Here is a 27,888-nt window from a genome sequence, read left to right on the forward strand (position 1 = left end):
GTAACACTTGAGGGTTTCCCGGAATAAAAAGGTTTTATGTTAAAATATCATCATATTATTTGACATTAATGACATTGTCGATATAGCTGGGAAGGACTGGGCTTCCTGCGGTAAAGACCAGCATAAGTGGAGGAAGATGGAGGAGGCCTTCACCCAATGTGGGATCCAACACAACAATTAATAACACATTACTAACACAATTTGTATTTGTATAACTGTCAAATTTAAATTTAAATTTTTAAATTTTTTTTTTTGCAAATTGTAACTAACACAAATTAATATTGTAAAACTATCCAAAGTGTGTGGAAATAAAAGGCTTTTTTATTTATTATTTTTTATTTATTATGTTAAAATAAAAGAAAAATTCTTGTTACTTGTAGGTACCTAACCTATCTATCTTTTATTTTTAATTTTTTTGTAAGTACCTATATCCTGTTACCTACTGTTTTTTTAGTATTTAGTTCTAGGTATATATTGTATCAGATTTTCTGCTTTTTCCTTAAGTTTCAGAAATTTTTGAAAATGATAAACAGAAAACCTATCATTCAAAATAAATTGTGCACATGGCAATCTCATTAATCTACTTTCACAATTTTTTGCTCTACCAAAGAAGTGAAAACTTTATCTGTTATTTCGGCTAAACTCCTAAATGGCTACACTGATGAGCATGATTTATTTTGAAAACAAAGGAATTTTTAGTTATTACCCATAATTATTCCACCTTTTAAATACGGAGTCACGGGTATCAGCTAGTAATATTATAATGATTTTTTCTCGAACCTTCCACACCTAATTATTATTCTTTGCCATACACTTCAGGCCCTAAAAGGGAACCTGTATTTCTACTCGTTATATAACTAAGCAGTGAAGGTTATCTGCTTACGGTCAAATAGAACATAATTTAAATATTTATTACATGATCCTAAATGCTAGTTAGATACGTAAATAAGTGGCTCATTATTTAAAAAAGGCAATCCATAAATATAGTTTTAAAAAAATCGAACAAACCCCAACATAGACAACAGTAAAACATGTCATCATGAGAACCAAATTAAAATGAACCTACTAAAGTTTGAGATCTCAAATCTAAATATGCTTGAAGTTATTACTTCTCTACAAATATAATGTAAAAATTACTTCTCTCTAATAAGTTAATAACCATGAATTATTGAGATCGTTTATTTGGGAGCTGATGAAACCTACATCTGAAAAGCTGCGACCGTAAGTATTCTTCACAGAAATTTACATTCCAATTTAGGTACTTTGAATATCCAATTTTTTGTAACTAACATTATTGATGATCGATACCTACCTATACACATAATATTATGTATGATATACCATTAAGATATATTGGCCTCGAACCTGGCACCCACACCAACATACCAGCTATACTCAGCCATAGCTGCCTAACCAACCGTGAAGGTTTGAAAAGTAAAAAGCGATCTAAACACGGTTCAAGGTTGGACAACCGGTCGGTCAACGGATATTTATGGTTCTAATTGAAACAGATTCAAAATATGGATGACAATTTGTTTTTTTTTGGGTAATCAGTTTGACAGCTGACACATGTCATCTAATGCTGGCCATTCATGGGCTATTCATGGAAAATAAGTAGGTACTGGGAGATTTCAGTAAAAGCGTAATTTAACACTTGAAAGTCAATTAAAGTGTAAAATTAAAATAATTCAAGTTGTCTAATATGAAATGGCTAATGACAACATATAATTAAATATAGGTGTGTATAGGTCCTCATTTTACTTCATATTTATCATTAAACGCATATAAATATTTATAAATAAATATAAATATTTCAGGACAATTTTCACACACGGCACAATCCGATCCCATACTAAGCTTTCGCTTGTGTTATGGAAACCAGATGGCTGATAAACATACATATATAATTTTTAAATAAATACTTATAAAGATAATTAACATCCAGACACAGAGCAAATATCTATGTTCATCACACAAATATTTGCCCCGGGTGGGAATCGAACCCACGACCTCTGGCCAACCGGTCAGTCAACTTATTAATTATTATACTGATCTTTATTTATGACATAACAACTAGTTGAGGCCTTTTAAAATAATAAAACCCATAACATTATAGTAACTAGTTCTTTATTTTCTTAGTATTGAAGTAAATCTCACAAAGATGTGAATGGCTCTGTCACTAATTGAAATTAAAATTTACGATTCTTTAAATTGTTTCCATCTAGCTACAAAAACATTGTTTTGTTGATATATAAAAATGACGTACATATTATCTCAAAATATATTCATGTTTTTGTTCTATAAATCAATATGTTTTTATAAATCTTCACCAGACCCGTTATAATTTTTACTAAGCCTCGAGTAACGATATTAAAAACCCAAATCAAAATACCGTTGTTGACGTAAAGAAATCGTAAAAAGTAAAAACATACCTATTTGAAGAATATCTATACTTACTAATATTATAAAGCTGAAGAGTTTGTTTGTTTGTTTGAACGCGCTAATCTCAGGAACTATACTGGTCCGATTTGAAAAATTATTTCGGTGATAGCCCATTTATTGAGGAAGGCTATAGGGCATAGGCTATATTATATCATCTCGCTAAGAGTGCTGACCAATAGCTGAGCGCTGCGGGTAAAACCGCGGAGCATAGCTAGTATAAAATATTTGCCCATTGACATCATTTAATGAACGTTATGATTTAGCATTACCTATAAGATAACATTTTGGAAAGTCTCAATAAAATAAAATAAATAAACAACAAAATAAGATAAATAAAAATATAAACAATAAAACGTGGACCTAATAGTTATGTTAGATTAGAACTTAGTGTTAGAAATAGAAATTAGTAGGTCAAAAAACGATAATACATAATATGTATTATAGACTACAAGCCCGCATAGGACAAAAATATGGGTCAAATGAACCACCATGGGACATATCTAGAACGATAGCAGAGCAAAAAATAATAAGATTCATCACTATGCCGTCACTTGTAAGCTGTCCAACTGAGTGCAGATGAGAATTGAAAAGTACAGGTAGACTCGGTAAATTTTGGTCATATATTTTTGTACGGCATTCTTAACCATCGATAGATCCATTAAAAATAATAAGAAACCGCTCAGTGCCGTACAAAAATGTGGGTCCACCAAGTCGGAATTTTTATTTAATTTCCGAGAGTTACCGGGGGTAAATTTGGTCATTTGACCATGTACGGCATCTGTGTCATACTATTGCTATACTGCTTTTAATCCATTATTCCGCAACGCTGTACAAAAATCATGGGGACAAGGGGAAAAAATCGAGAGTTGTAATCCCCTCTCTTTCCCCACTCCAGGGGGTCATTTGACACAACACGAAATAAATTTATTTTTAAAGTATTTTATGCATAGATAATATTTTTTCATGTGCCGTACATTTTCGTTGGTTCAAAGGGGAAAAATCTGAAAAAGAAAAAAATCCATATAACGAAATATTTGCTTTATATTTTTATAATAAAATATAAATATACATTAATATTAAGAAGCTCGAGGTGGTTAATTATCACCTTGGAAAGTCGGAGTCAGGTGGAATGGACTCCGTTATATTGATGAACTAATAAAAAAGCTATCAACGAAAAGATGTGAATTATATGCAATCAGTCCATGAATACAGGTAAAGTCACAAGCAAATGCAAGTAATATATACATATTCAAAATGTACAAGTAAAGCGCTTTCAAATGATACCAAACACTGCATATTTATCTTAACTTTATTTTTTTACTCTGTATGTTTTGTCCGCTAGAGGGCGCCACATTAGATTTTGTGAAACCCCATATAGCCTTTAGCTAGCTGGTCGTTGGTTATCCAGTGAACAATTCAGACGCCTCTAATGATATGTCATTTGTCGAATTCTGATAAGTAGTTTAGAAGTTACGAGGGAATAGATGAACATACATACATGACCTGTAAACAACCATAACCCTCCTTTTACTTTGCCGTAGTTGGGTAAAAATATGTTAATGCCGTACTGTATCAAATGGCCATAAAGCACTCTTAAAATTGTAGCTTTCGTCGCTTTCATCAGCCTAAAAGATGTGGTCTGCACAAAAATGTACGGCATCGTTTTTTCCTAATTTATCTATGTTAATACTATTTAAAACAACGGATAAAGTGTAGAAAACTATTATATTTCATTAATCTACGATGTTTAAACTTTAACAAAATTTCTGGTTTTGCATTTCTCTATAACTTTTTTTAGAACGGTTTCTTTTGAACGGCAATACTATACAACAATTGAATTTTACAATATCATGTTAAAAAAAAAGTTCCCGTACAGGGTCAAATGACCTTACAGCTCTTTATATCAAGAATTCGATGAAATTAAGATGATTATTGGTATACATTTAAAAGAACAATTATTTTTTGACGGCATTGCTTTTAATAGTACTTTTGAGTGCTAGATAATGTTTTGGAACCGAAGCCGTACTTAGTCAAATGACCCCCTGGAGTGGGGAAAGAGAGGGGATTGCATCTCTCGATTTTTTCCCCTTGTCCCCATGATTTTTGTACGGCGTTGCGGAATAATGGATTAAAAGCAGTATAGCAATAGTATGACACAGATGCCGTACATGGTCAAATGACCAAATTTACCCCCGGTAACTCTCGGAAATTAAATAAAAATTCCGACTTGGTGGACCCACATTTTTGTACGGCACTGAGCGGTTTCTTATTATTTTTAATGGATCTATCGATGGTTAAGAATGCCGTACAAAAATATATGACCAAAATTTACCGAGTCTACCTGTACTTTTCAATTCTCATCTGCACTCAGTTGGACAGCTTACAAGTGACGGCATAGTGATGAATCTTATTATTTTTTGCTCTGCTATCGTTCTAGATATGTCCCATGGTGGTTCATTTGACCCATATTTTTGTCCTATGCGGGCTTGTAGTCTATTATATAGGTACCAACATTTTGTAAACCTCACGTTAATTAATTTCGTTAGATCTTTTTACCCATAATAAATTTCCACTTGATACCACAAGAATTAAGTTAGTATAAAATATAGTAGGTACATACAAATTAATAACAAAAACTGGATCAATTAAATGCTAATAACAAAATCACTTAATTTTAATCATCTCTGATCGTTTTAAACTCGACTCTATTCTGATATAGAATACGATATAATTTACAAAATCATGATCCATGCATGATTCTGTTCAAGTACTTATCTACACGTAGGTACTTATTAAACTAGATAACAGTCAATGTGAGTCCGTTTTTGATACAAAGGTCATTTAATATAATGTATTATGGAAGTATGGAGAAACAGTATAGCGCCATTATGCATATAAATTATTTTTTAGTAGTTACATTATTCATAGAGATATAACCTTAGAATATAGTTAACTAGCTTACCGCCCGCGGCTTCGCCCGTTTTGTCTAAAACCTAATAAATTGTATACTAAAACCTTCCTCTTGAATTACTCTATCTATTTAAAAAAACCGCATCAAAATCCGTTGCGTTGTTTTAAAGATTTAAGCATACATAGGGACATAGGGACACAGCGACTTTGTTTTATACATGTTTTATACTATGTAGTGATAAGTGAATTTTGATATTATAAACAAAAATTCCTGCTATTAAATACCTAGTTAGTTCCTGTCATATTATTTATTTAATAACTAGCGGTCCGCCCCGGCTTCGCCCGTGGTACATGTTTACGTTTTCTCTACATAAGAACCATCCTCGTACTTCAAGGAATATAATAAAAAAAGAATTATCGAAATCGGTTCAGCCGTTCTCGACTTATGCGCTTACCAACACATTTTGCGATTCATTTTTATATATAAGATTAAATAAGTAAGTAAAATTGAATATTCAATGGCCAATAATTTAAATATGTACCAGGATATAAGGAGTTAAATAATGGTTGCTCCTGGTATGATGTCCGAGCCTACTAGATCACTTTGTATTCGGGCTACAGTAATTCATCAGAGCTTTCAGCTTTGTTAGAGAATTATCCTATTCCTACTAATGTTATAAATGCGATGGATGTATGTGTATGTGTGTGTGTTTGTTACTCTTTCACGCAAATACTACTCAACCGATTACAATAAAATTTAGCACACATATAGATAGATAGAGAATCTGACGGTGGTCTGATGACATTGTCGATATAGCTGGGAAGGACCGGCATAAGTGGAGGAAGATGGAGGAGGTCTTCGCCCAATGTGGGATCCAACATAACAATAATAATAACACATTACTAACACAAATTGTATTTGTATAACTGTCAAATTTAAATTTAAATTTTAAAATTTTTTTTGCAAATTGTAACTAACACAAATATTGTAAAACTATCCAAAGTGTGTGGAAATAAAAGGCTTATTTATTTTTTATTTTTATTTTATAGATAGATAGATAATAATATGTACAATGTACTGTTTGTTGCTATATAATCCATACTAATATTATAAATGCGAAAGTAACTCTGTCTGTCTGTCTGTTACTCAATCACGCCTTAACTACTGAACCAATTTGCATGAAATTTGGTATGGAGATATTTTGAATACCGAGAAAGGACATAGGCTACTTTTTATTGCGAAATATGTACCACCGACCACGGGCGAAGCCGGGGCGGACCACTAGTATGTTATAAGTAGTTTATGTGGGTAGTACCTACTTAGCATTATTAGATCTATACTTTTAGCTTTTAGATATAATTATCAGTGAGACGGCAAACAAAGTTTCTACTAGTATCCTACATAAAGATAGTATACATTCACCGATTCACGGTATCTTTTGCAAATTTTCATGCAAAATAAGGACTTTAAATATTTATGACCTGCGGCGGTATACACGTAAAATTAGATAATTACAGTATACTCATAATTTCTTTAAAAAATAAAACAAGAAATATTAAATCGAACTTATTTTTAAATTAGCTTCTCCACCCCCGGTTTCACCCCCATCGTAGCGTGATGATAATACATATATGTACATATATATAGCCTTCCTTGATACCCGAAAAAAATTTTCAAATCGGACCAGTATGTTTCCGAGATTAGCGCGTTCAAACAAACAAACAAACTCTTCAGCTTTATAATGTTAGCACATAGGTAATGTTAGTAGTTAGTACCTATAGATAAATGGTTTCCTATATGTATTATCTTATAAAACGAATACATTTAAAATACACAATAATCAACCTTCCTTTGTTACGTATTCAAGATATTGATAACTGCAGACGATAATTTTTATTTTTTATAGATAATAGATTCAGACATTGTTGTCGCGTTGCATATCTTCTTATATATAAAAATGAATCGCAAAATGTGTTGGTAAGCGCATAACATATCTAGCACCGAAAGAATTTTTCAAATCGGACCAGTAGTTCCCGAGATTAGCGCGTTCAAACAAACAAACTCTTCAGCTTTATAATATTATTAGTATATAAGATTATTACATATTAGAATTTTATAACTTTTAAGATTAAATTTTTACATTGAAATTAATATTGTTATCTATGATCTTTAGAATCGAACAATAATAATTAATAAATAAATACCCTATTGTTTCCTAATTTATTTTCAAAATTATTGCATTGCATTTATCAAACGAGGAAAATTAATTATATTTAGTATTGGCTGTTTTAAATATCTCAAGGAAAATATGTTTCTGTTCCACAGTTTGTTGTAATAAAACAATAGAATAATACATATTATAGAAAAAGAATATAAAAAGGGATAATATTTTCATAATACCCACAAATTAATGAGTAAGTCATTTTTTTTATAATTCGTAATATTTTCTCTATATTTCTACATTCAATTGTAATTTTTACTGTAAATTCATTTAAATAAATTAATTATAGTTAATTTATTCCTATCACATGGAAGAATAAAAAGTACGTCAAAACTTCGATGCCTATTTAATAATAAAAAGAAATTTAAAAAATAAAATACATAAATGTTCCAAATTCGAATAATAACATCCAAATATATCGTAAAAAAAACTTACATTCGAACCAGTAGATGCTTATCACACAACTCTTTAAGCTGAGCGAAAAAATCCAAAATTTATAAACAGATTTTACACAGCACTTGATAAATAACGAAATATTATTGTTTAAAACAACATTGTTACGAACGACGCATGCGCGCGCTGCGGACTTAAAGCAGTTTTTAAAAACTTTGCCGACCTATGTCTGATTACGGTGCCGCGCACGTCTGTCTTCAATGGTTGGTTTTATTTTATATGCTAATTAATTTATGTTATCCGGGTACTAATAGATTCGTAAAATAACTCTTAAAAAATGTTACAATTATTTAAACAACTTTGGACTGAAAAGGACTGAAAACTTATTCGTCGAAGACCACAGATAATGTAATACCACAGAATAATAATTAGTAGCTAGTATACTATGACGTATTACACAATAATGTATAAAATATATATTGTAAATTGTCAAAAGACGGACTAAGTTAACGAATGAGTTTAATCAGCCATTAAATGTTTTTCAGCTCGTTTCGATAGCTAAACTTTAAAATAATCTAGTTATAAAATGTCGAACACCTATTTTAGTCTTCACCAATAAATAAACAGGTTTTATAATTTAATTTTAATTAGAGAATTAAAAAAAAATATTACCTAGTATTGGAATTTGGAATACGCAGCCTCGTTTTTTCGTTTCTAATAAATCAAGTAAAAGATGCATTAAATTTAAATATTATGTTGTAACTTGGATTTAATTTATCTCATTTCCATTTCCCAACGTTAAAAACAGAGGATTTAATTTATTAATTCGATAAAATGGAAGCTTAAAACCGCCTCATTAAAATATGAAATTAAAAGGTGTTTTTCTTAGTTTTATAATTGAATTATCCACCTTTCCCTTTGGTTGTTTCTAATGTCCAACTTTTAAAAGTGCTTTTGAATAGTCTCTCTTTTTAAACTAGGGGGCCCTATAATTGGACCTAAGTTAAATTCAAATTACATTTTGTTTAACCATCTCATTAAAACATATGAATTATGAATTGTATTCAATTGTGAATTCATCGACGCAATCACGGTTTCTTATCAGTGTATCGTGTACTAATAACGCACGTCAATAACTCCAGTTATCAGTTCCAATATAAATTATCACGACAATAATATTTATAATGCTTTATTTTCGTTTAAATTTATTTTCGATTCAGTAGCATTGATTATTATTCTAGGTGTAGGTTTTCCATTCCCACCATATTAACTTAATTAAGGAATATATATGACATGCGAAAACGTGCTCTGAACAATGATATTATACATAACTAGCGGTCCGCCCCGGCTTCGCCCGTGGTACATAATATTTACGTTTTCTCTACATAAGAGCCATCCTCGTACTTCAAGGAATATAATAAAAAAAGAATTATCGAAATCGGTTCAGCCGTTCTCGAGTTATGCGCTTACCAACACATTTTGCGATTCATTTTTATATATGTATAAGAAGAAGATATATAACATTGGCTCTCAAAGTCTAAAACATAATTTCATTAGCGTATGCTGTTACTGCTGAAAATTTTTTTTGCTATCTCCTAAGTTAAAATTCCCAAGTATACCTAATGCCACGGGAATATTGTGATGTCATGACCCTAATGTACATACTATAATCTGTAGCCGTTGATAATAAACATTAATAAACTAATAATCACGCAAATTATTGTAGGTTTGAATTCAATCTGTCCATACAAACTTACCGGTGAAGATTAGCCTTTGAATTGAAAATGATGAATAATATTGGTTTTGAAAATAATGGTAAAAGGATTAGAATATTATGTTATATTTAGCTTTTGCCGGATTTCTATCGATTACGTAGGTATACTTACTCAATATTTTTTGGATTCTTTGAGCATCTTTGTAACTTTACCTTTACCCTAAGCCAAAGCCACAAGCATGTTGAATGACCAATGGGAAACCCGATAATAGTATCGCTTATAAACTGTGTTATTTAAAATCGATTTTAACTGCATTCTTTCAAGTTTATTATTGTTTATACTTTATAGTATGTTATGATGAAATGTTAAAATACTTTTTTGCAGTAATACGAATAACATTTATACGAATCATTCCCAAAATGTGCTTATAAATAAAAAGTTAAATATAAAGTGATGAAAAAAGAGATATTTTCATTGTAACTAGTGGACCAGTTCTTAAATTTCGGGTCAAGTAAAGATTCGTAATAAAGGTCTGTTTTGGCTGTAAGTAAGGTCAACATAAATTCTTGATAGTATTAAACCATTGAGTAATTTCTACATTCATAATTTAAACCTTTCGTTGACTTTGACCCAAATTTGAAGATGAACAAACCCCTTCCTTTACAATTTACTTTGTTTCATGTTTGCCTAGTGTTTAGATATTATTTAACTAGGATACATTTGCTGTTTGACTAACATATAAATTAATATAAGTACATACCTTAGATCATTAAGTAATGATCTAAGGTACATACCCATTTTTTTTGTGCTGCTTGCTTGATATGAAAATAAATAAAAAAACTCAAATTGAAATTCAACACTTTTTTCATAAAAACTTTAAAATATGTAGGTAAGCACATATAATATGAAAAGTTGAATTATAGGAATACTAGATTTCCGCCCGCGGCTTCGCCCGCGTTTTCAAAGGAAAACCCGCATAGTTCCCGTTCCCGTGGGATTTCCGGGATAAAACCTATCCTATGTGTTAATCCAAGTTACCCTCTAAATGTGTGCTAAATTTCATTGTAATCGGTTCAGTAGTTTTTACGTGAAAGAGTAACAAACATCCATACATCCATACATCCTTACAAACTTTCGCCTTTATAATATACTTATATTAGATTAAGATGTAATTTGTTTTTATGTGGGTTTATATAATTGATATATTCCTTTGTTGTTTTCTTATATGTATAATTTGTATAGTTAATTTATAAAGTATATACCTATAAATTGGTAGGGTTTAGTATTCAATATTATTTATTCAATTCACATTCAGTATAAAATCCATCATAAAATATTATAAATAATATTATTATTATTTAAATCCGCTTGTACCTAACGTAACCCATGAAAACCAAATCTAATATTAAATATTTTTATTAATATTTAATTTTTATTAACAATTTTACGAAATTGTATTCATAGGTATAAACATTTATAAATGACCGATACTCTGACCGACTGATAGACGTGTTGTTGTGTAACATCTATAATATACACACCGGCACAATTAGCGGAACAGAAAAAAATGTGAGACTATGAAATAATAACGCATATATTTGACGAAAATGTAATTAGATACAAAATAACAAGTTGATTAACATCTTTTAACAACGACTTTGAAAAGTCTTCGTTATTTTTTATTGAAAAATAAAGAAATTTGAAATAAGTGAAATTTTTAGATGATTATGAACCATCACAAAAAAATAAAAAAAGTAAGCATTAAATGATTTGGCAATAAAATTAAAGCAAAATTAATAACGAGTGTTTCCCCCTCTTGCTCTGATTACGTTTTCCATTCGCCTGGGCTTGCTACAGATTATGTTATCGATGATTTCTTGAGGCAACCGCTCCCACTTCTCAAGTAATGCGTTTCCAAGTTCATTCAGATTGTTGGGGGGTGGCATTCTGGATTTAACCCTTCTTTTTAGCAAGTCCCAGACATGCTTTATCGGATTCATATCGGGGGAATTTGCTGGCCACTGCATCACCGGTATACCTACGTGGCCAGATATGCCTGTAACGATTATGCACTATGAGCACGAGCATTATCTTCCATTAGAATAAAGTCGTCACCAATAAATGGGGCAAATGGTACAAAATGTTCTTCTTAAATGTCTCTGATGTATCTATCTGCTGTCATCGTCCCTCCTGTGACTATCGCTAAGTCCGTGCGAGCTCTCAAACATATCCCTCCCCAAACCATAACCGAGCCGCCACCATAAGCCACTGTGTGTTCAAAATTAGACTATATTTGGCGTTCTCCTCTGTGTCTCCATATTCGCTGTCTCCCATTGATCTGTTTTAAAAGAACTCTGCACTCATCAGTAAAGAGAACCTGCTGCCATTCGTTCAAATCCCAGACGATGTTCTCACGTATCGGTTTCTGTTCCGCTAATTGTGCCGGTGTGTGTATCAGCGTTGTAGAGGCCACTGCCTTGACTCGAACCGTAACTTCTGAGAACATCTGCTTGCCTGGTATCCGACAACGCTTTGTGACTTATATGCTTCTCTAATCCAAATCCAAATCCAGCCCAACAGCTGGTTTGGTTATTCAGTTAGGTAAGGGACGGCGATACTTCGGTCGCATGAACTTGTTACCGTTCATAGTATCCTAGTTCACTACGGAATTGAAGTTTCTAATACTTCCATGGAATTTATCGCATGAATGTGGACGGATAGACGGAGCAGGTTCCATTGGGGACCAAAATAAATATGTACTGTTACATGAAAAACCATGAAACCTCTATAGGTTATTAACTATAGGAAACATTAAAAATACATTGAGAATAAATAAGATTTTTTTTTAATTCATGAAATACTAAATGACTATCCAACATGATAATATTAATACTAGTATAAGTATTATAATATTATCTGTGATATTACTAAGTAGCATAATAAAATAACACTACAATTATTGAATTGTAATATACCTCTGTGGAGTGTGGTTACACGTTTGAACTCTTAGTGGTCTGTGACTCATTATAGTGTACCATAAATAAATCATTGCTCATAGTCTTTGTCTCATTGTGTATTATTATAATATCGTTACATACACTATAGTCTATACATTTATTTTTTCATAACAACAACAATAGCAGTCAACATCAATACGAGTTTTATGCGATAAAAATTGTAGCTACGTAGGTAATATGTTTTCAAAATAGCAAGTGAAAAATTGCTTCTTAGATTTTAGATGCCTTTTAAAGTGTAACTTGGAAGTAGAATACTAAATTATTCAGACATTATTATTTAAGTAACATTTAACTTTTACATTCTTTAGTTAGCAGGAACTAGGATTGCTAAAAGTTACCAGTTATGCATCGTGGCGCAAATTGTTTTGCAAATTGCTTAGAATTGAGCTTTTGTTGTTATGTTTTCATGGAAAGTTGTTGAACTTATCGATACATATATAACATTATTATTTTAAATTATCTTACATTTTTAAGTCATAGTGTACCTACTCAATATTATTAATAAAAATCGGAGCCGTGACAGGCTACAATAGAAAATTTAAGACAATATAGAGACTTACTAAGGAAAAAATAAATAAATAATATGATCAATATACTGAGTACTGACAATGATTACTAACTTTAATTTTTAATGGTTCCATGTAACTATGTACTAGATACCTTTTAACTAATTTAAGCTTCTAAAAAGATGTATCATAAAAATAAACATAGAGCGGAAATCTTCAAAGATATAACCATATTAATAGTGTAGCATAATTTTTTATAGACCACACTAAAATTTACATTTTTAGTGCATCGATGTTTTTATGCACTTATTGACCTTTTGCTTGCAACTTTAAACAATGTACTGATAATTTATCGAAAATGTCAAAGCTATTTTTAATTTATATTTACTAGCCGACCCACGCATCTTCGTCATATACTTTTCAATTCGAACTAGTCGTTGAGATGAGCAGTTTCAACCAAACTAAAAATGACATTTTATTATTAGTATTAATTAGTAAATATCTATACTTTTAGTTAATCAATTGTTGATTAACAACGTGATCCTATAAGGAATTTTTACAAACCAACCTCCGTTTTTTCCTTTTGAAGTTCGGAACCCCAAAAATATAACGCTTTATTCTATTTTCTAACATCATATGCTCGACAACATGAGTTAAAGAGTTTGTTATATTTATCTACCGCAATATTTTAAATTAAAAATAAATAATATTATTTTAAAAATATGTTTTGAATAAATGGTACGCAATTGTTTCCTGCAAACAATTTGCTACTAGTTGTATTAAGGCGTCATGTGATTTCTTTTTATAAGCATTATAATGTATTACCTTTTTTATCATAAAATAGCATTTAACCTTACTAAAACTGGCGTGAGATTTTTCTTCGTAGTAGTTACATATACTTTTTAATTGAACACTCATTAATAGAACGCAAAAGAGTAATGTTTCATTAAAATTAAAATAACTTTTAATATTAAGAAGTAGCAGAAGGAACAAAATTGCGATTTTATTAAATACTAACCGTGACCTGCGATTTTACCCGCATAGCTCCGCTCCTAGTGATATATTAAAATTTAAAGCCTATATGTTGACCCGTTAGTATTCATGCAAAATTTGAAGTTAATCCATGCAGTTCTAGAGAAACAGACAAAAAATTCTAAAAACTATAGTTTAGTTTAGCCAGGAAGTTCAACGATTCTTTTAAAAAAATGTACAGTTTTTACTTTTATTATGATTTTATTACATGACGTATATTGACGACGATTGCACCTAACAAAGCTGGATCCTATTAAATGTGCAGTTTATAATTAAACTGATCGATATGTATGATGTAGGCAATACGTCAAAAACAAGGTTATATTATCCAATTTTGTGATTGTTACAATTATTATTGATTGCGTTACGATACGATACAGCAACTACGCTTTCACAGAGCATTTGTGAAAAAACCGTCTTTGATACATGCGTATCTATTATTTTATAAAAACATAAAACTTTTTATACTTACTTAACTTATAATTTTTTCAAGTCAAGCTTTGTAAGGTAACTGTGAATAGTTCTGAAAGTAAATTTCTTTCATAATAGTGGTAATTAATGAAAATAATTTATTTGTTAGTTAGTTTTTAAGTTATGTTGTGCAACATTACCGTAAACAGTGATACTAGGAGAATTGATTTGAAAGGAGATACAGATTAAGGGCCAATAAGGAATCACAATAAAGCAGTCTGTGTTGGATTTTGAACTACTTCGTGACTCAGGACTGGTTCAAGAGGTATGTAACAAAGTCTATCTCTAAAACTAAATAATATTATAATTTCTATTATAGATAAATTCTGTTGGAAATAAATTCAATTAATTAGCAGTTTTATTAGTAAATTGTTTTAATGTGATTTATTCGTTTATTGGCACAGAAATTCTTGAAAATATTTAAAATTACGTATGTATTAAAATATGATGATTGGATTAGTCCAATCATGCATTAGTGCAATAAATAAAAGCCTCCTTACTATCCATAGTACAGTAACTATGCTACTACGTAAGACGTTCCGTGAAATCGCATTCCGAGCCGAACTGGATCGCCACATTGTTCCCGAGTGCGAGGACCAGGCCCGCATACTGTGTGGAGAGGATCCAGACAATCGGACAAATGCGATCAAGGAACTGAGGGACATGATACTTGGTATGTAGTGGTTCTTTGTAGTTATACGAACCTAGTACAAGTGACATTTTAAGGTCTTTTGCATATTTCGTTTGCCTTGGTGCCTGGTTGGTGGGTTGAAAAAATAATAGAGATAAAAATTACTATAATATAATTTAAATTTTAAACTACACTCTGGGAATTGTTTTGATCACATTGTTTTGATAAATAGAAGAATTAGACCACCGAATTGTATAGGAAAGTGTTAATAGGAAGACATTATTTCAAGTCAATCTTTTAATCACATTATTCTTCAGTAATATGTTGACTGGCATTAAATTCGATTATTAAAAGTTTATTGATTGAAATGATTCAGTTAGAATTATCATTTTGCTCTTCATAAAGATGAACAATTAGTTAATTGCTGATAGTTAATTGCTCTTTTGCTTTCGTAACACAAACATTTGACGACGACATACATGATAAAAGCTAATGTGTTGATTTTAATTCTATTGTCCTGTCATACTCCAAAGCCATAAGATCAAGCTTTTGTAATCCAAAGACAAGTCATCCATACTAATACAGTAGCACCTCGTTAAGTCGAACCTCGATAAGTCAAAAACCTCCAAATCTCGAAAAAATGTCTTGTTCCCTTCCCTTCAAACCCGAAAACCTCCGTAACTTGAAATCTTGGCCCTCTGTTAGTCGAAATAATCACCGAGTCCCTCCAAGCCATTTTGGTACATATTTTCACTCTATAACTCGAAAAATTAAATTTGACCTCTATATCTCGAACATGGCAACATTATACATATTTTACAATCTTTATAACTTGATCATTTGGACTTTAACAACTTGCCGACAGTGCAGTACACTATAATTGTTTCTTAGAAAACATTTTAGGAGTATACGATAATAAATTTATGACTCACGTAAACACACACGTGTTTGCATTAAGTAGGTATCTGATGACGAAATTATCGATTCAGTAGCTCAGAAAACCGATACTAATGATTAAGATGACATAGAAGACGTTAATAGTACATGCGCTCCATGCGTTTCCACTTTTCATCAAAGAGGCAAGAACCGCATTGAATACCTTACGAAATTTTATAGAGCAAACCAGTATCTCTGAAGAAGAAGAATTTTCTGTTCTTTATAGATTAGACAATGCTAGAGAACAACCAAATTATCTAAAGCAAAAAAAATACTGACTTTTTTAATGCCATATTTTTTATTTTAAAATGATTTGAAATAATGTTGATTTATAATAAATAAAAACATGTTTGTCACCTCTGCAAGTTGAATTTTAATGTACTTTACCTCTCTAACTCAAAATTTATAAGAATAAACCTCAAACTCTATATGTCGAATCAAAATCCGCCTAAGTCGAAATCCTCCATAAGTTGAAAACTCTATAACTCGAATTTTTTGGCGTCTCCCTTGATATTCGACTTATAGAGGTGCTACTATTATAAATGCAAAAGTAACTCTGTCTGTCTGTCTGTTACTCAATCACGCCTAAACTACTGAATCAATTTTCATGAAATTTGGTATTGAGATATTTTGATACCCGAGAAAGGACATAGGCTACTTTTTATCCCGGGAAAATGACGCAATCCCGGAAATCCCACGGGAACGGGTACTATGTGGGTTTTTCTTTGACTGCGCGGGCGAAGCCGCGGGCGGAAACCTAGTATTCTATATTTGTTACAGACAGAGGTGAATGTAACCCGCCTCGGTTGGACGATGCGTTCTTATTGAAATTTTTACGTGCCCGTCGTAGTATTCCCGCTCGGGCTCATCGCTTGGTACGTTATGTTCTCCTAGTACATTGTAACTTTCGTTGTGTAATAATAGTGTAAGTACAGAACAGCATTACAACAACATACATACATACTTTACACGGCCTGCCTTTGTATGTAAGATGTAATTTCATGAGTGGAATGAGTAAACAGATTTGTTGTTTTTGCAGAAAGTGAAATTCGATGGTAATTCTATTTTACTGAATAGTTAGTTAGTTACAACTTAGTGACATATCACACTAGCGGATTGCGAGCGGTTTCAAAGCGGAGCGGGTGCGCAACGAATACGTTGCGGTTGCGCAGCGAATTCGTTGCGGACGCGTGGCAGATGCGCAACGTTTACGTCGCAGTCATGTACACTCATTAACAAAATGGAATCCGTGCTGGTTGTTACTTATAACTTGTGATAGTATAATAATTATGAGATCATTATTTTTTACGAGTTTCATAACATGTTAATGTTTAGGGTATTGTTTTATCTATTAAATCTTGGTCGAAATGCAATCAGATAACTTAATTGCTCATTAAGAAAGTTCATTAGTGAAATAAATGTTAAAGCTCCTTAACTAAAACAGGGCTATCTTATTATTAGATAAATAGCAGTGAATAGAAAATTTTATCAAGCAACCAGCAACTCACTATCACTTTGCTCATAATTAGGTTCACAAAATCTCTTTATAACATACGTTGCTATGGGAGAGATTATACTGGTCAGTCGTTACATACTTTTGGAATGTATGGTACATTCTAAAAGTCCTAGTAATTCAATTTTATAGCACCTTTTTTTAACAACTCCAGTTGTTATTACATCTTTAGTTAACTGTTAAGTAAGTGCATTTCCACAGTACGGTTAAAAAATTGAGTGCTACAGAAACGATGGAAATATTGAATGGAAGTTAGGCAAGGCGGAAGGGCTGGCTTTTGTGCGAGAGTATACAAAATGACGCGTCCGCAACGAATTCGCTGCGCAACCGCGGCGTGTTCGTTGCGCGCCCGCAACGTATTCGTTGCGCACCCGCTCCGCTTTGAAATCGCTCGCAATCCGCTAGTGTGATATGGCACTTACTTTGTAATGCGCCAATTAATTATGTGTGTTGATACTGTCTACAGTTGGTGCGTTACTGCAGATTTCGAGATCAAAACCCGAAATTATGGAAAGACGTATATTGGTACGGCCTTGCTCGTCTTGGGCATATCTTCGAAGGCGTGTTGTATGACAGGCCTGATGTTGGTCGACTTATCATTGGCAGACTTGGTAATTAATATTTAATAGATTGAATTTTACTATTCTAAAGTTACAATTATCAAATTATATCATCACAAAATCTATAGGTAGGTCAGTAGAACAAAAACAAATAGGTTGCATCATTTGTCTATAATTTCCCTTTATTTAATTATTGCATATATCGGCTGCTGTTATCCAGGCCACTCAAGCGTAGTTCTATTTTCCCCTGACTAAATAGCCTACTTTACTATGACTTTACTTTTACTTTTATGTATTACTAGCTGTTGCCCGCGACTTCGTCCGCGATTCGGTCGTTTTTCGTCATTCGTCGTTTAAAAAAAATACGTGACACTTTATTTTTGAATGTTCTTAATTGTCTCTTATAAAATTTAACTACATTAAAATTGAATTCTCTGATAAGAAAATCTTAAAATCATCGAAAATCATAGACATCGAATATCTGAGGAAAACATGAATGAATGTGATTTAAATTCTACATTTCTTAGTAATTAAAATAATAATCTAAATTAAATGTAGATTAACAGTTTGAGCGCACCATTATAGAATATGTACCTTAGTAATAAATTACGTTAGTTTACATAGTAACTTTACTAAAAACACGATGACTTTCTTTCGCGCTCGGTACCACATACTAAACATGTTTGTGGTACGTGGCCCGCGTCACTTTACCCCCCACGAGTTCCCCTCCGTTGCTATGCGAAAATACATTCGTCGCCCTACTGTAGGAAAAATTGTAATACTGCGGCCTGGGCGTTATAACACGCTCAGGGAATTCCTGAGTGCTGATAGACTTCCGTCTATCGGCATTTATACCAATTTTATATTAATATCACCATCTTGAGGAAAAGCTTCTAATGTCGATTTAAAACGCATATATACGGATTAACCTGATGAATTAACATGTTCTAAAATTGTGAAATGAGTTCAGTTTTAAATTCGAGAAATATTGATTTCTTGTATTCGATTATTCGTCGTAGTCGAATACAAAATATATTTAAAGAAACTTAGGTTGGCCTTCAGGCAAAAGGGATCCTATCAAATGATAAACTTGACCTTGTATCTTAAAAGTAAGAATGAAAGGAGCATCTAATAATTGTTGAGCACCAAAGGATCATTTAAAACGCAATACTATAAGAGCTAATATTGTCTAAGAACTGTTTAGATTGCACATGTTCCTCTAAAACTTAAAAGTAGTGATTTCAAAGGTTCCGGCGTATCTTCAAACGAAAGCCGACTCCTTACTCCACTTTAAAGCATTACAAAAAGAACATACTACGTTAATATCGCCTATACAGAAGATGATCTGTAATCAATTGTGAGGTTATAAGCAAACCCACTTTTATATTATTTTGTCGGACCACACCACCGAATTTGTAGATTGATCTTCTATGTTTACCTCTAAGTCATTAAGACTATGTCGAAATCTGTCTGCAATAAGACGGGCCTCTCGCTATTCGTCCGTTTAAAGAGACCAATAGTTTCAATTCTTAATCTTTCATTAAACAAACTTATTAATCGTTCTTGTCTCAAATAATGGTAATATTCGCGTCCCTACTCTAGTCATTGCTTATGCTCATGTTCATCTTCGAGGGATCGAATAATATTATGGTGCACCCTATTATTTGTCAAACGGTCTTCATATTGAGTAAAAGTTTCAGAATTCTCGAGATAAAATATGACGATCGTGATCAGCTGTGAGACGTAATTCCCTCTCAGTGAGGGTTTCGGTCTCACGGGATAGTACAATATGCCATTTGCGATCAGCTGTGAGACGTTATATATACCCTCAGTGAAGGTTTCGGTCTCACAGGATAGTACATGCCGTTCGCGGTCAGTGTGAGCCGCAATTCTCGTTGTGAAGCGGTTTCAGGTTCGGCATAACACATGTTGTTTTCGGTCAATAGTAAGCCTCTTATCTCTAACGATCCTTGAGAACTCTTTTTTCTCATTTTCTTAACTCTGCTCGAATTTCGATATATAAAGATTTTTTAGGTGGCACTGATGCGGGTGAATAAAAATTAACGGACTAAGAGTGTTATAATCTCAATCATCATCATCAATACATATAATAAAATTGTGGAAAAGTGATGTCTGTACAATTAAAATATGTAGAAAAAAATTAGCAGGTGTTATTATTATCGAGAAATCGAGAGAAACCATTTTTTTCTCTTAAAAGCTCCCCCCCTCCCACTTCCCGAACTCCGATTGACCGTAATTTATTTTTCCTTACATTTTTATCATATCCTTTTCTAATGGGTTTCATCCTACTGCGATTTTTTTTTTGTTTCAAAAATTATCTACCCTGGTGTATAGGTAAATTTTCCACATAAAATGTCCTTTAAATTATGTCGTATTATATTTTTAACCCCCGACGCAAAAAGACTGGTGTTATGTGTTTGACCGCTATGTATTTCTGTGTGTGTGTGTGTGTCTGTCTATGGCACCGTAGCTGGCTAACAGGTAAACCGAATTAGATGCGGTTTTTTTTGTTAGGCAGAATATTTTCCGACGCTGGTTCTTAGATAAAGTGTATCAAAATTGGTTCATCCACTTATTATACCTACATAGGGGTAAAAGTGGGAATGAAAAAAATTAAAGTTATAATTTATTTTTAAAGATCGTCGGGAAGTTTATGAAATTATTTATTCCTTTTTCTATACACTTTTCTTCGTCTAAACGGTTTAGTTACGTGCTCTCTCTCTCTCTTCAGCCTTTAGTTACGTGCGTGAGACAGGAAAGATCTAATTTGGATTTGTTTCTGGATTTGATAAAAACTGAGTATCGATTAAGCTGATCAGTGGCTACTGGCTACACCATAGATTATTAAAAACATCCGTTTAAGAAAGGAAGGAAATAGAATTTGCTCCTCTCCCCCCCCCTGGTTCCTAAAAAATAATATGACATAATTTAAAAGAATTTTTACGTAGAATTAGTTAGGCATTTCTTTTTTGATTTTCGATATTATATACTAATCATAATTTTTAATTACAATATGTAGTAACTATTTGGTATAGGTTAGGCATTTCATTTCTTGATTTTCTTTAATAATTTGGTACGTAAGTTTTTTAGCTCAGTTTAGTAAGAAATTTTAATAACAATTCTTTTAATTATTTATGGTAGTACAACAGTACAGTATGGTTGTACGTATTTAGTCAAAAATTGTATGTTAAATAGTAATTCAGCATGGGCGTAGCCACGGTGGGGCTGGGTGGGGCGCTTACCCTGGCTTTGATCTGGTAGGTACTAATTGTGAAGGGGAGTGGGCGTGGGCGTGGGATTGGGACTGAACGTGGCATATGGCGTGGGAGTGCGAGTGGGCGCGGGAGTGGGAGCATGAAAATAAAAATGATTTTTTATTGTTGCCCCACCCTGAGCCCATGGTCATAGGTCCCATAGTCACTATTCCACGCGAACGAAGTCGCGGGGACAGCTAGTAGACAAATATAATCAGAAAGCTAAGCTCAACCATAAAAGATAGACATTTATGATGTCGGGAGATATTTTTTATATAACAGAAATATAACAGAACATTTCTTTCATACTTGATTTCTGTGTAGCTTTAACCACGCGACGAAAGCTTAAAAATGGAGTTGCTGCTCTGCTCACGAATATGAAAAATAATTGTACCAAGTTTCGTTTAAATCCGTCGAGTAGTTTTTGTTTCTATAACGGTTATACAGATAGACAGACGGACAAACATTTTTGACGTCGATGTTGATCTCTAATCACCTCGTGATAGTTATTTAGGAAATATATTTCATGTGCAGAATTGACTTCTACAGATTTAATATAAGTAGGTATACATATATTTAGATTCCAATTTCCATGTAACGTTAAATTCGACTATATAATAACTAACAGACAACGCAGGTTACTCTCGTTTCCGTAAGTTGAGGCGGCTACATATTCGGTCCTAATAACATGACTTTTTGTGAACGAAACGACAGCGCCGTTTAATTCGATGGCAACACCATCAGAAAAAAGGAAATATTTTTAACTTTGAAAAAATATTATGATTTACACTATTAATACTATTTTAACATTAACACAAAATATAAGACTATGAGTGTGTAAAAATAAATCCAGCTAGTTTCACATCACACTTATGTTTATAATTAGGTATACGACATGAAAATATATTAATTACCAAGCAATAATCATACAGATAAATACTGAACAAAAGTATTAACAGTCAAAGTATATTTTTACTAACAACATGTAAATGATGAAGGAATAATAATTATCAACGAACTAACCTTTTTGTATTAGAGTCCCGCCTCGTGATCGAATTATTAAAACACGAAGATTTTTAAAAATGTAACCAATGAACACAATCAATATTAGATTAACTGTAATGGTGTCTAGTTTGACTTAAAATAATATACATCTACCATCACTTTTAAAAATGTAGTATATTCACACGAATTATATAAGCGCACCTTATAGGGAAGGGAAGATTTATTATGGGTTAAAGAGTTAAATAAATAAATAACATAATTATATTTAAATTATTAATTTTTAACATTGTGTTCAGTAGTGTTAACATGTAAATTGATTTGATTTTTACGAAATCTCATAGATGGCGCTGAATCAAATTTGTCTTTATAGTACTAAGATTCATTAAACAGTTTCTCTGCCCAAATTACGTAAATGACGTAGTTTTTATAGTGTAAAGCTAGATAATAGCATGGCTTACTCAAAAACAACATTTAAACATGAGTCTTTAGATTGTACGCTGTCGTAGTTCACGGAATACGTAAGAAAAGTAAAGGTTCACAGCTCCTCCCCCGGAGGTGATAGCATGATAATATGTTTAAAAAAACCTCACACGACCTGTTAGTAATATTCATGCAAAATTTGAAGTCAATCTATGCAGTACTTTTCGAGATTAGCTCGGACAAACATACAGACAAACAGACAAACAGACAAACAGACAAACAGACAAACAGACAAACAGACAAAAATTCTAAAAACTATATTTTTGGCTTCTATATCGATTATAGATCATGGATTATGTATTCTTTTAAAAAAATATTCAATGTACAGTTTTGACTTTCCTACGATTTTATTATATGTATAGATGAAATTCTATTAATCGGGGCTAGAAAACCTACGTTCTAAACCTGAACTCACCAAAATGAGAAATAAAAATTGAACCCAATCTGTTTTGATGAAAAATATTAACCAGCCATTATTTTATTTTATTATTAATTGTATAATTTGACCCGAATTTTTTTTAACATTCTCAACATTGAGATCTCAATTTGCATTAGTTTAAAATCAAAGATAATAAATTTTAAACACATGAAACAGCTGTGAGGGCAAGGGCGCACGAAGACGCATAATTCCTAACAATTATGTAATTTAGTGCATTTATTTAGTCAATGCCCTAAACCTTAATTCGAAAGATTAATCGGGTGAATCATGCACGTTTTTTTGGATAGCAAGTTTTGAAAAAGATCACTGACCTTACGTGGACTGTTAATATTTCTAAACAGGAAATCTGTGTGATTAGTTACTAATCATTTCTATCAATAACTTTTAAATACTTACGCTATTTTTGTTCTCTTACTTATTTAACAGTGTTCTCTTCGACTCCCAATTTATTCATATCGTTATTTTCAAATTACAATGCAGAATTCAAATTTGCATCATAGCAAGACGTGCCTATGTGATACATGGTGATACTATGAAAAGTGCTCTGCTGAGCGCTGACCATGCAACATCTACTCTAAAAGCAATATTTTATTAATTTCGCTCCTATTATTTTCTACTGATATGATGTTACAATAACACTATAGTTTTTCAAGTTGTTAATGAAATTAGCTCTTTCAAATAACAATTTCATCGAACATTGACATCCTTCAGAAATAACAAAATCATGTTCTAATATATCAGGTGAATGGGACCCGGATATCATAACAGCCGAGGAGCTGATGAGCGGTATGCTTCTTCTCCTTGAAGTGGGCATCATGCAGCCGAAACTGCAGGTGCTTGGTGGGATCGCCTTGCTGGACTGTGAGGGGATGACACTGTACCACATGAGGCAGCTCACTCCCACTGTCGCGATACAGGCTATGAATGTTATGGGGGTAAAGTCATTTTTAATATTATTTAGTTCTCTTCTGTTATGACATAATAACACGTAACAACGTCACTTAAATGAAGCTTAAAATAACCTCGTCACTACAAACTAGTGGCGAAAAGGAATATGGAAATAAATCAAAAATGCAATGCAAAAATAATGTTTACTTTTCCAACCCAATTTCAAGTTTTTTTTAACCCAACTTTCCCGTTCTTTCCATTTTTCATTCACGCTATCGCGTAAGTTTCGCTGTAAAGTTTTCAACTACTATTTCAGCACTTGAGCTTCTATTTTCGCGAGTACATTCTGCTTTATTTTTATAAAATTTCTAACGTAAACGTTTATATTTCTCAGTACTCCTTCCCTCTACACCAACGTGGCGTGCATGTCATCAATTGTTCTAGAATCATCGAGAAGCTTTTCTACTTATTCAAACGGCTAGCTCCAGTCGATGATATCTGGAAAAATGTCTACTTCCACGGATATGACAACAGTTCCTTGCACCGGTAACTTAGTCCGCAAACTTTTTCTGCGCCTCACAAAAAATATTAACAACATTCTTTTAACGCGTTTACGTTTTAAAATTAATAAAGGTGTTAAAAAAGAAAAATTTATATGTAGTTGATTTGTGAAAAAACTAATAATTTTATAGTATTACTAGCGGTCCGCCCCGGCTTCGACCGTTGTACCTATATGTTTAAACTATCCTATCTCTCAAGTTGGATCGAACTGCACATGGTGTGCGAATTTTATTATAATCGGTTAAGTGGTTTAGGAGTCCATTGAGGACAAACATTGTGACACGAGATTTATATATATTAAGATCAATACGAGTTTAGTTTCAATCTAATCTTTTTATGTGAGGATAATTATCATTATCCTTGCTCAGATATATTGCTGGTTTAGTAAATATATAATAAAACGATACATTTAATAGGTAATAAATTAATTGCAGGTACATAGATCCTGAATGTCTACCAGTACGGTACGGCGGCTTCAGAGAGGCTGTATCGCTGGGAGAATGGTTAACAGCCATCAGGCAATATAAGGACGAAGAATTTGACAAGGATATGAGTAGCATAGGTTATGCAGTGTGACCTTTCAATACCACTAATATTAGTTTGTTTACACGCAGAATTAATTTAGCAACAGTGGGTGTTAAAGCTATTGCATAGCATGCCTTCAAGCCACACCTCCGTGCCCGTCAGAGTGGGAAGCGTGAGGTTTTTCGTTACGGAATTTCTCGATTCGGTCCCCGCGCTCAAGGCCCGCGATAGAAGCTATGCAATAGCTTAAAAATATACTTACTGTGTTTTGCTAGAAATATTATACTTACTTGTTTCCAATTTATCAAATTTATCCTCTATATTTTTTTAGTTGGTGGTTCATAGATGTTTGACTTTATTAATTAATGTTTTTGTACCCTTCATGGTTGTCTTGTATAATGATAACGTAAAAAACTTAAGTGTAGTATTAGTTACTTGTAAAATAAACGTAACCAAATAAATTTTGTTGTTTGTATTCACGATGTGTGCATGATATTGAAGGGAAGTGTTTTTCCGTCGGTTATGTTAGTGTATTCACAAATACCTATGCAAAATGCACTTATCTCTAAGTAACATAGATATTAAATTATATTTTTAACTATCCCTTACCCGATCGATGCCATTCTAGCCTTACTTTTTTATAAACCTGTCCTTAAATGCCAGCAGGATCATTAAGTATTAGCAGGCTAAATATCAAATTTATTTATAGAACTTCAATAAAAAGGATAAAACCAGGAGCGAGCAGTAGCGCTTTGAATCCGTCGTAATAAACAGAATATTAAACTAGGTACCAGTCTGAAATCTGACTATATTTGTCTATGCTTATACTAATATTCAAAATTCTATAGTTTATATCGCTAGGCTGTTTTAGGTTTGGTACCTAGGTACTCATATAAATGGAATTTTCCATTTATTTCGCAAGTGTGCATAATGAAGGCCAATAATTTGTTAATTTATAGATAATATGTATGCGATGTAAAATTCGTTTGCTCAAAATATCTATTAGGTATAGGTACCTGCCTATTTTTAGACTTTTCACTGCATTATTTTTAGTAGTTGCAGTAGTTTTTCATCCAGATGATATTTTTGTGTCGTGAAATCGAATTGTTATGAAATCTGTAATTGAAGTGGGTGCTTCTATATGTTTCTTACAATCCGTTGAACTGACTTGCCTTTCTCAACCATAAAAAGTTATTGCTTTGATACACAAGATAGTAAATTCTTGTTTCCAATAATTTAAATGTCGTGCACGCAGCTTCCGTGTTTTATTATAACATTCTAACGTTTTATCTTATACATAACATATTAACTAGGTATCCACGCGGTTTCACCCGCATTGCTCTGCCCTATATTATAATCTTCCTTGATAAATGGGCTGCCTAACGCTGAAATATTTTTTTTCTTAATCGGACCCCTACCTGGATTAGGTATGAGATAAGCGCGTTCTAACAAACATTCAAACAAATTGTTCAGCTTTATATGTACTATGTAAATTTCCAATGTCACTCATGGTTTTCTACGCAGTTATTATATCTGCTTAGATTGTTCTGGAACCAAGACTGGTCCATGTTAAAAATTCTGTTTGTGCGAAAACAAGCATGTGTAGACTATCGAAGCAAACGTGTTTTGCTTGAATACTATATATGTATTTGTTTGTCTATAAGTGGCATATTCAGGGCTTGCAGTGTTAAGAAAATCTATGAATAACTTCGGAAATAATATTTAGAAAAAATTGCCGTGTTTTAGAAAAACGTTGAATAATGAACAAAAATATTTGTAGGAAACTATCATTATTTGTAGCTCATGATGATAAATAATACTTTTTGTCGTCTTGAAACCGAGGTAGTACAATCAGAAAAAAATATAATGTAAGAAATAGGAAACAATAGGTAAATTCAAATCCTACAAAAAGTGTGACTGATTGTTTATTCACACATATTTTTTTCCAAAAATATCGCAGCTATTTTGTAATATTACGTAAAACTGATCTGCGTGACTGAATTCATTTTCATAACTTTACAACTACATTGTTAGGTACTATTTAAGTTTGTATGAGGTTTTATCTAAGGGTTTTATGTATAAATTATAAAAATAATTTTCGATCTATGAACTTCAAATCCAAGTTTGCGTCTAGGTATTATTTTTAAAGTCTTAATTACTTTATATAGGGACCTAGTACGTAGTGTACCTATAATTAGGTATATGGTTAGATTCTTTTTAGAAGAGGATTTTTTTTTAATTTAACAGATTTTTGATTGGCATATAAATTGAGGAAAATGTGTTAAAAATGCTAATATTGAAATGCTTTGCTAAAATTAAATGCACTTAAAAGTCTATTTTTGAACACTTGTCTAAACCCGCGGAGAT

At 32.3% G+C, this 27,888-nt stretch overlaps 2 protein-coding genes across 6 annotated transcripts in view; one reads left to right on the forward strand and one right to left on the reverse strand.

Moving 5' to 3' along the window:
• Positions 1–8,336, reverse strand: part of LOC149480133 (clavesin-2-like) — a 26,783-nt gene extending 18,447 nt beyond the window's left edge. The window contains exon 1 of the mRNA XM_089707285.1: positions 8,010–8,336. The gene's annotated coding sequence lies outside the window, so the exon portion shown is untranslated. The remainder of the gene's footprint in view (positions 1–8,009) is intronic.
• On the forward strand, positions 7,690–25,958 carry LOC149480134 (clavesin-1-like). Of its 5 annotated transcripts, none has more exons than XM_089707289.1 (8): positions 7,690–7,767; positions 14,858–14,973; positions 15,223–15,381; positions 17,056–17,150; positions 18,255–18,399; positions 24,289–24,482; positions 24,830–24,981; positions 25,431–25,958. In XM_089707289.1, the coding sequence occupies exons 3-8, from the start codon at positions 15,228–15,230 to the stop codon at positions 25,570–25,572; spliced, it is 882 nt and encodes a 293-aa protein (XP_089563415.1). In that variant the 5' UTR covers positions 7,690–7,767; positions 14,858–14,973; positions 15,223–15,227; the 3' UTR covers positions 25,573–25,958. The 5 variants fall into 5 exon arrangements, with proteins under 5 accessions (XP_089563415.1, XP_089563416.1, XP_089563413.1 ...); XM_089707290.1 differs by having other exon boundaries at positions 7,691–7,767; positions 14,822–14,973; positions 15,218–15,381; XM_089707287.1 differs by having other exon boundaries at positions 7,691–7,767; positions 14,822–14,973.
• The last annotated feature ends 1,930 nt before the right edge of the window (positions 25,959–27,888 follow it).

This window comes from Colias philodice, chromosome 19 (genome assembly GCF_061535455.1).
Source record: "Colias philodice isolate Cphi_HAF_F1 chromosome 19, ilColPhil1 Martin Lab GWU primary, whole genome shotgun sequence".
Lineage (NCBI taxonomy): Eukaryota > Metazoa > Arthropoda > Insecta > Lepidoptera > Pieridae > Colias > Colias philodice.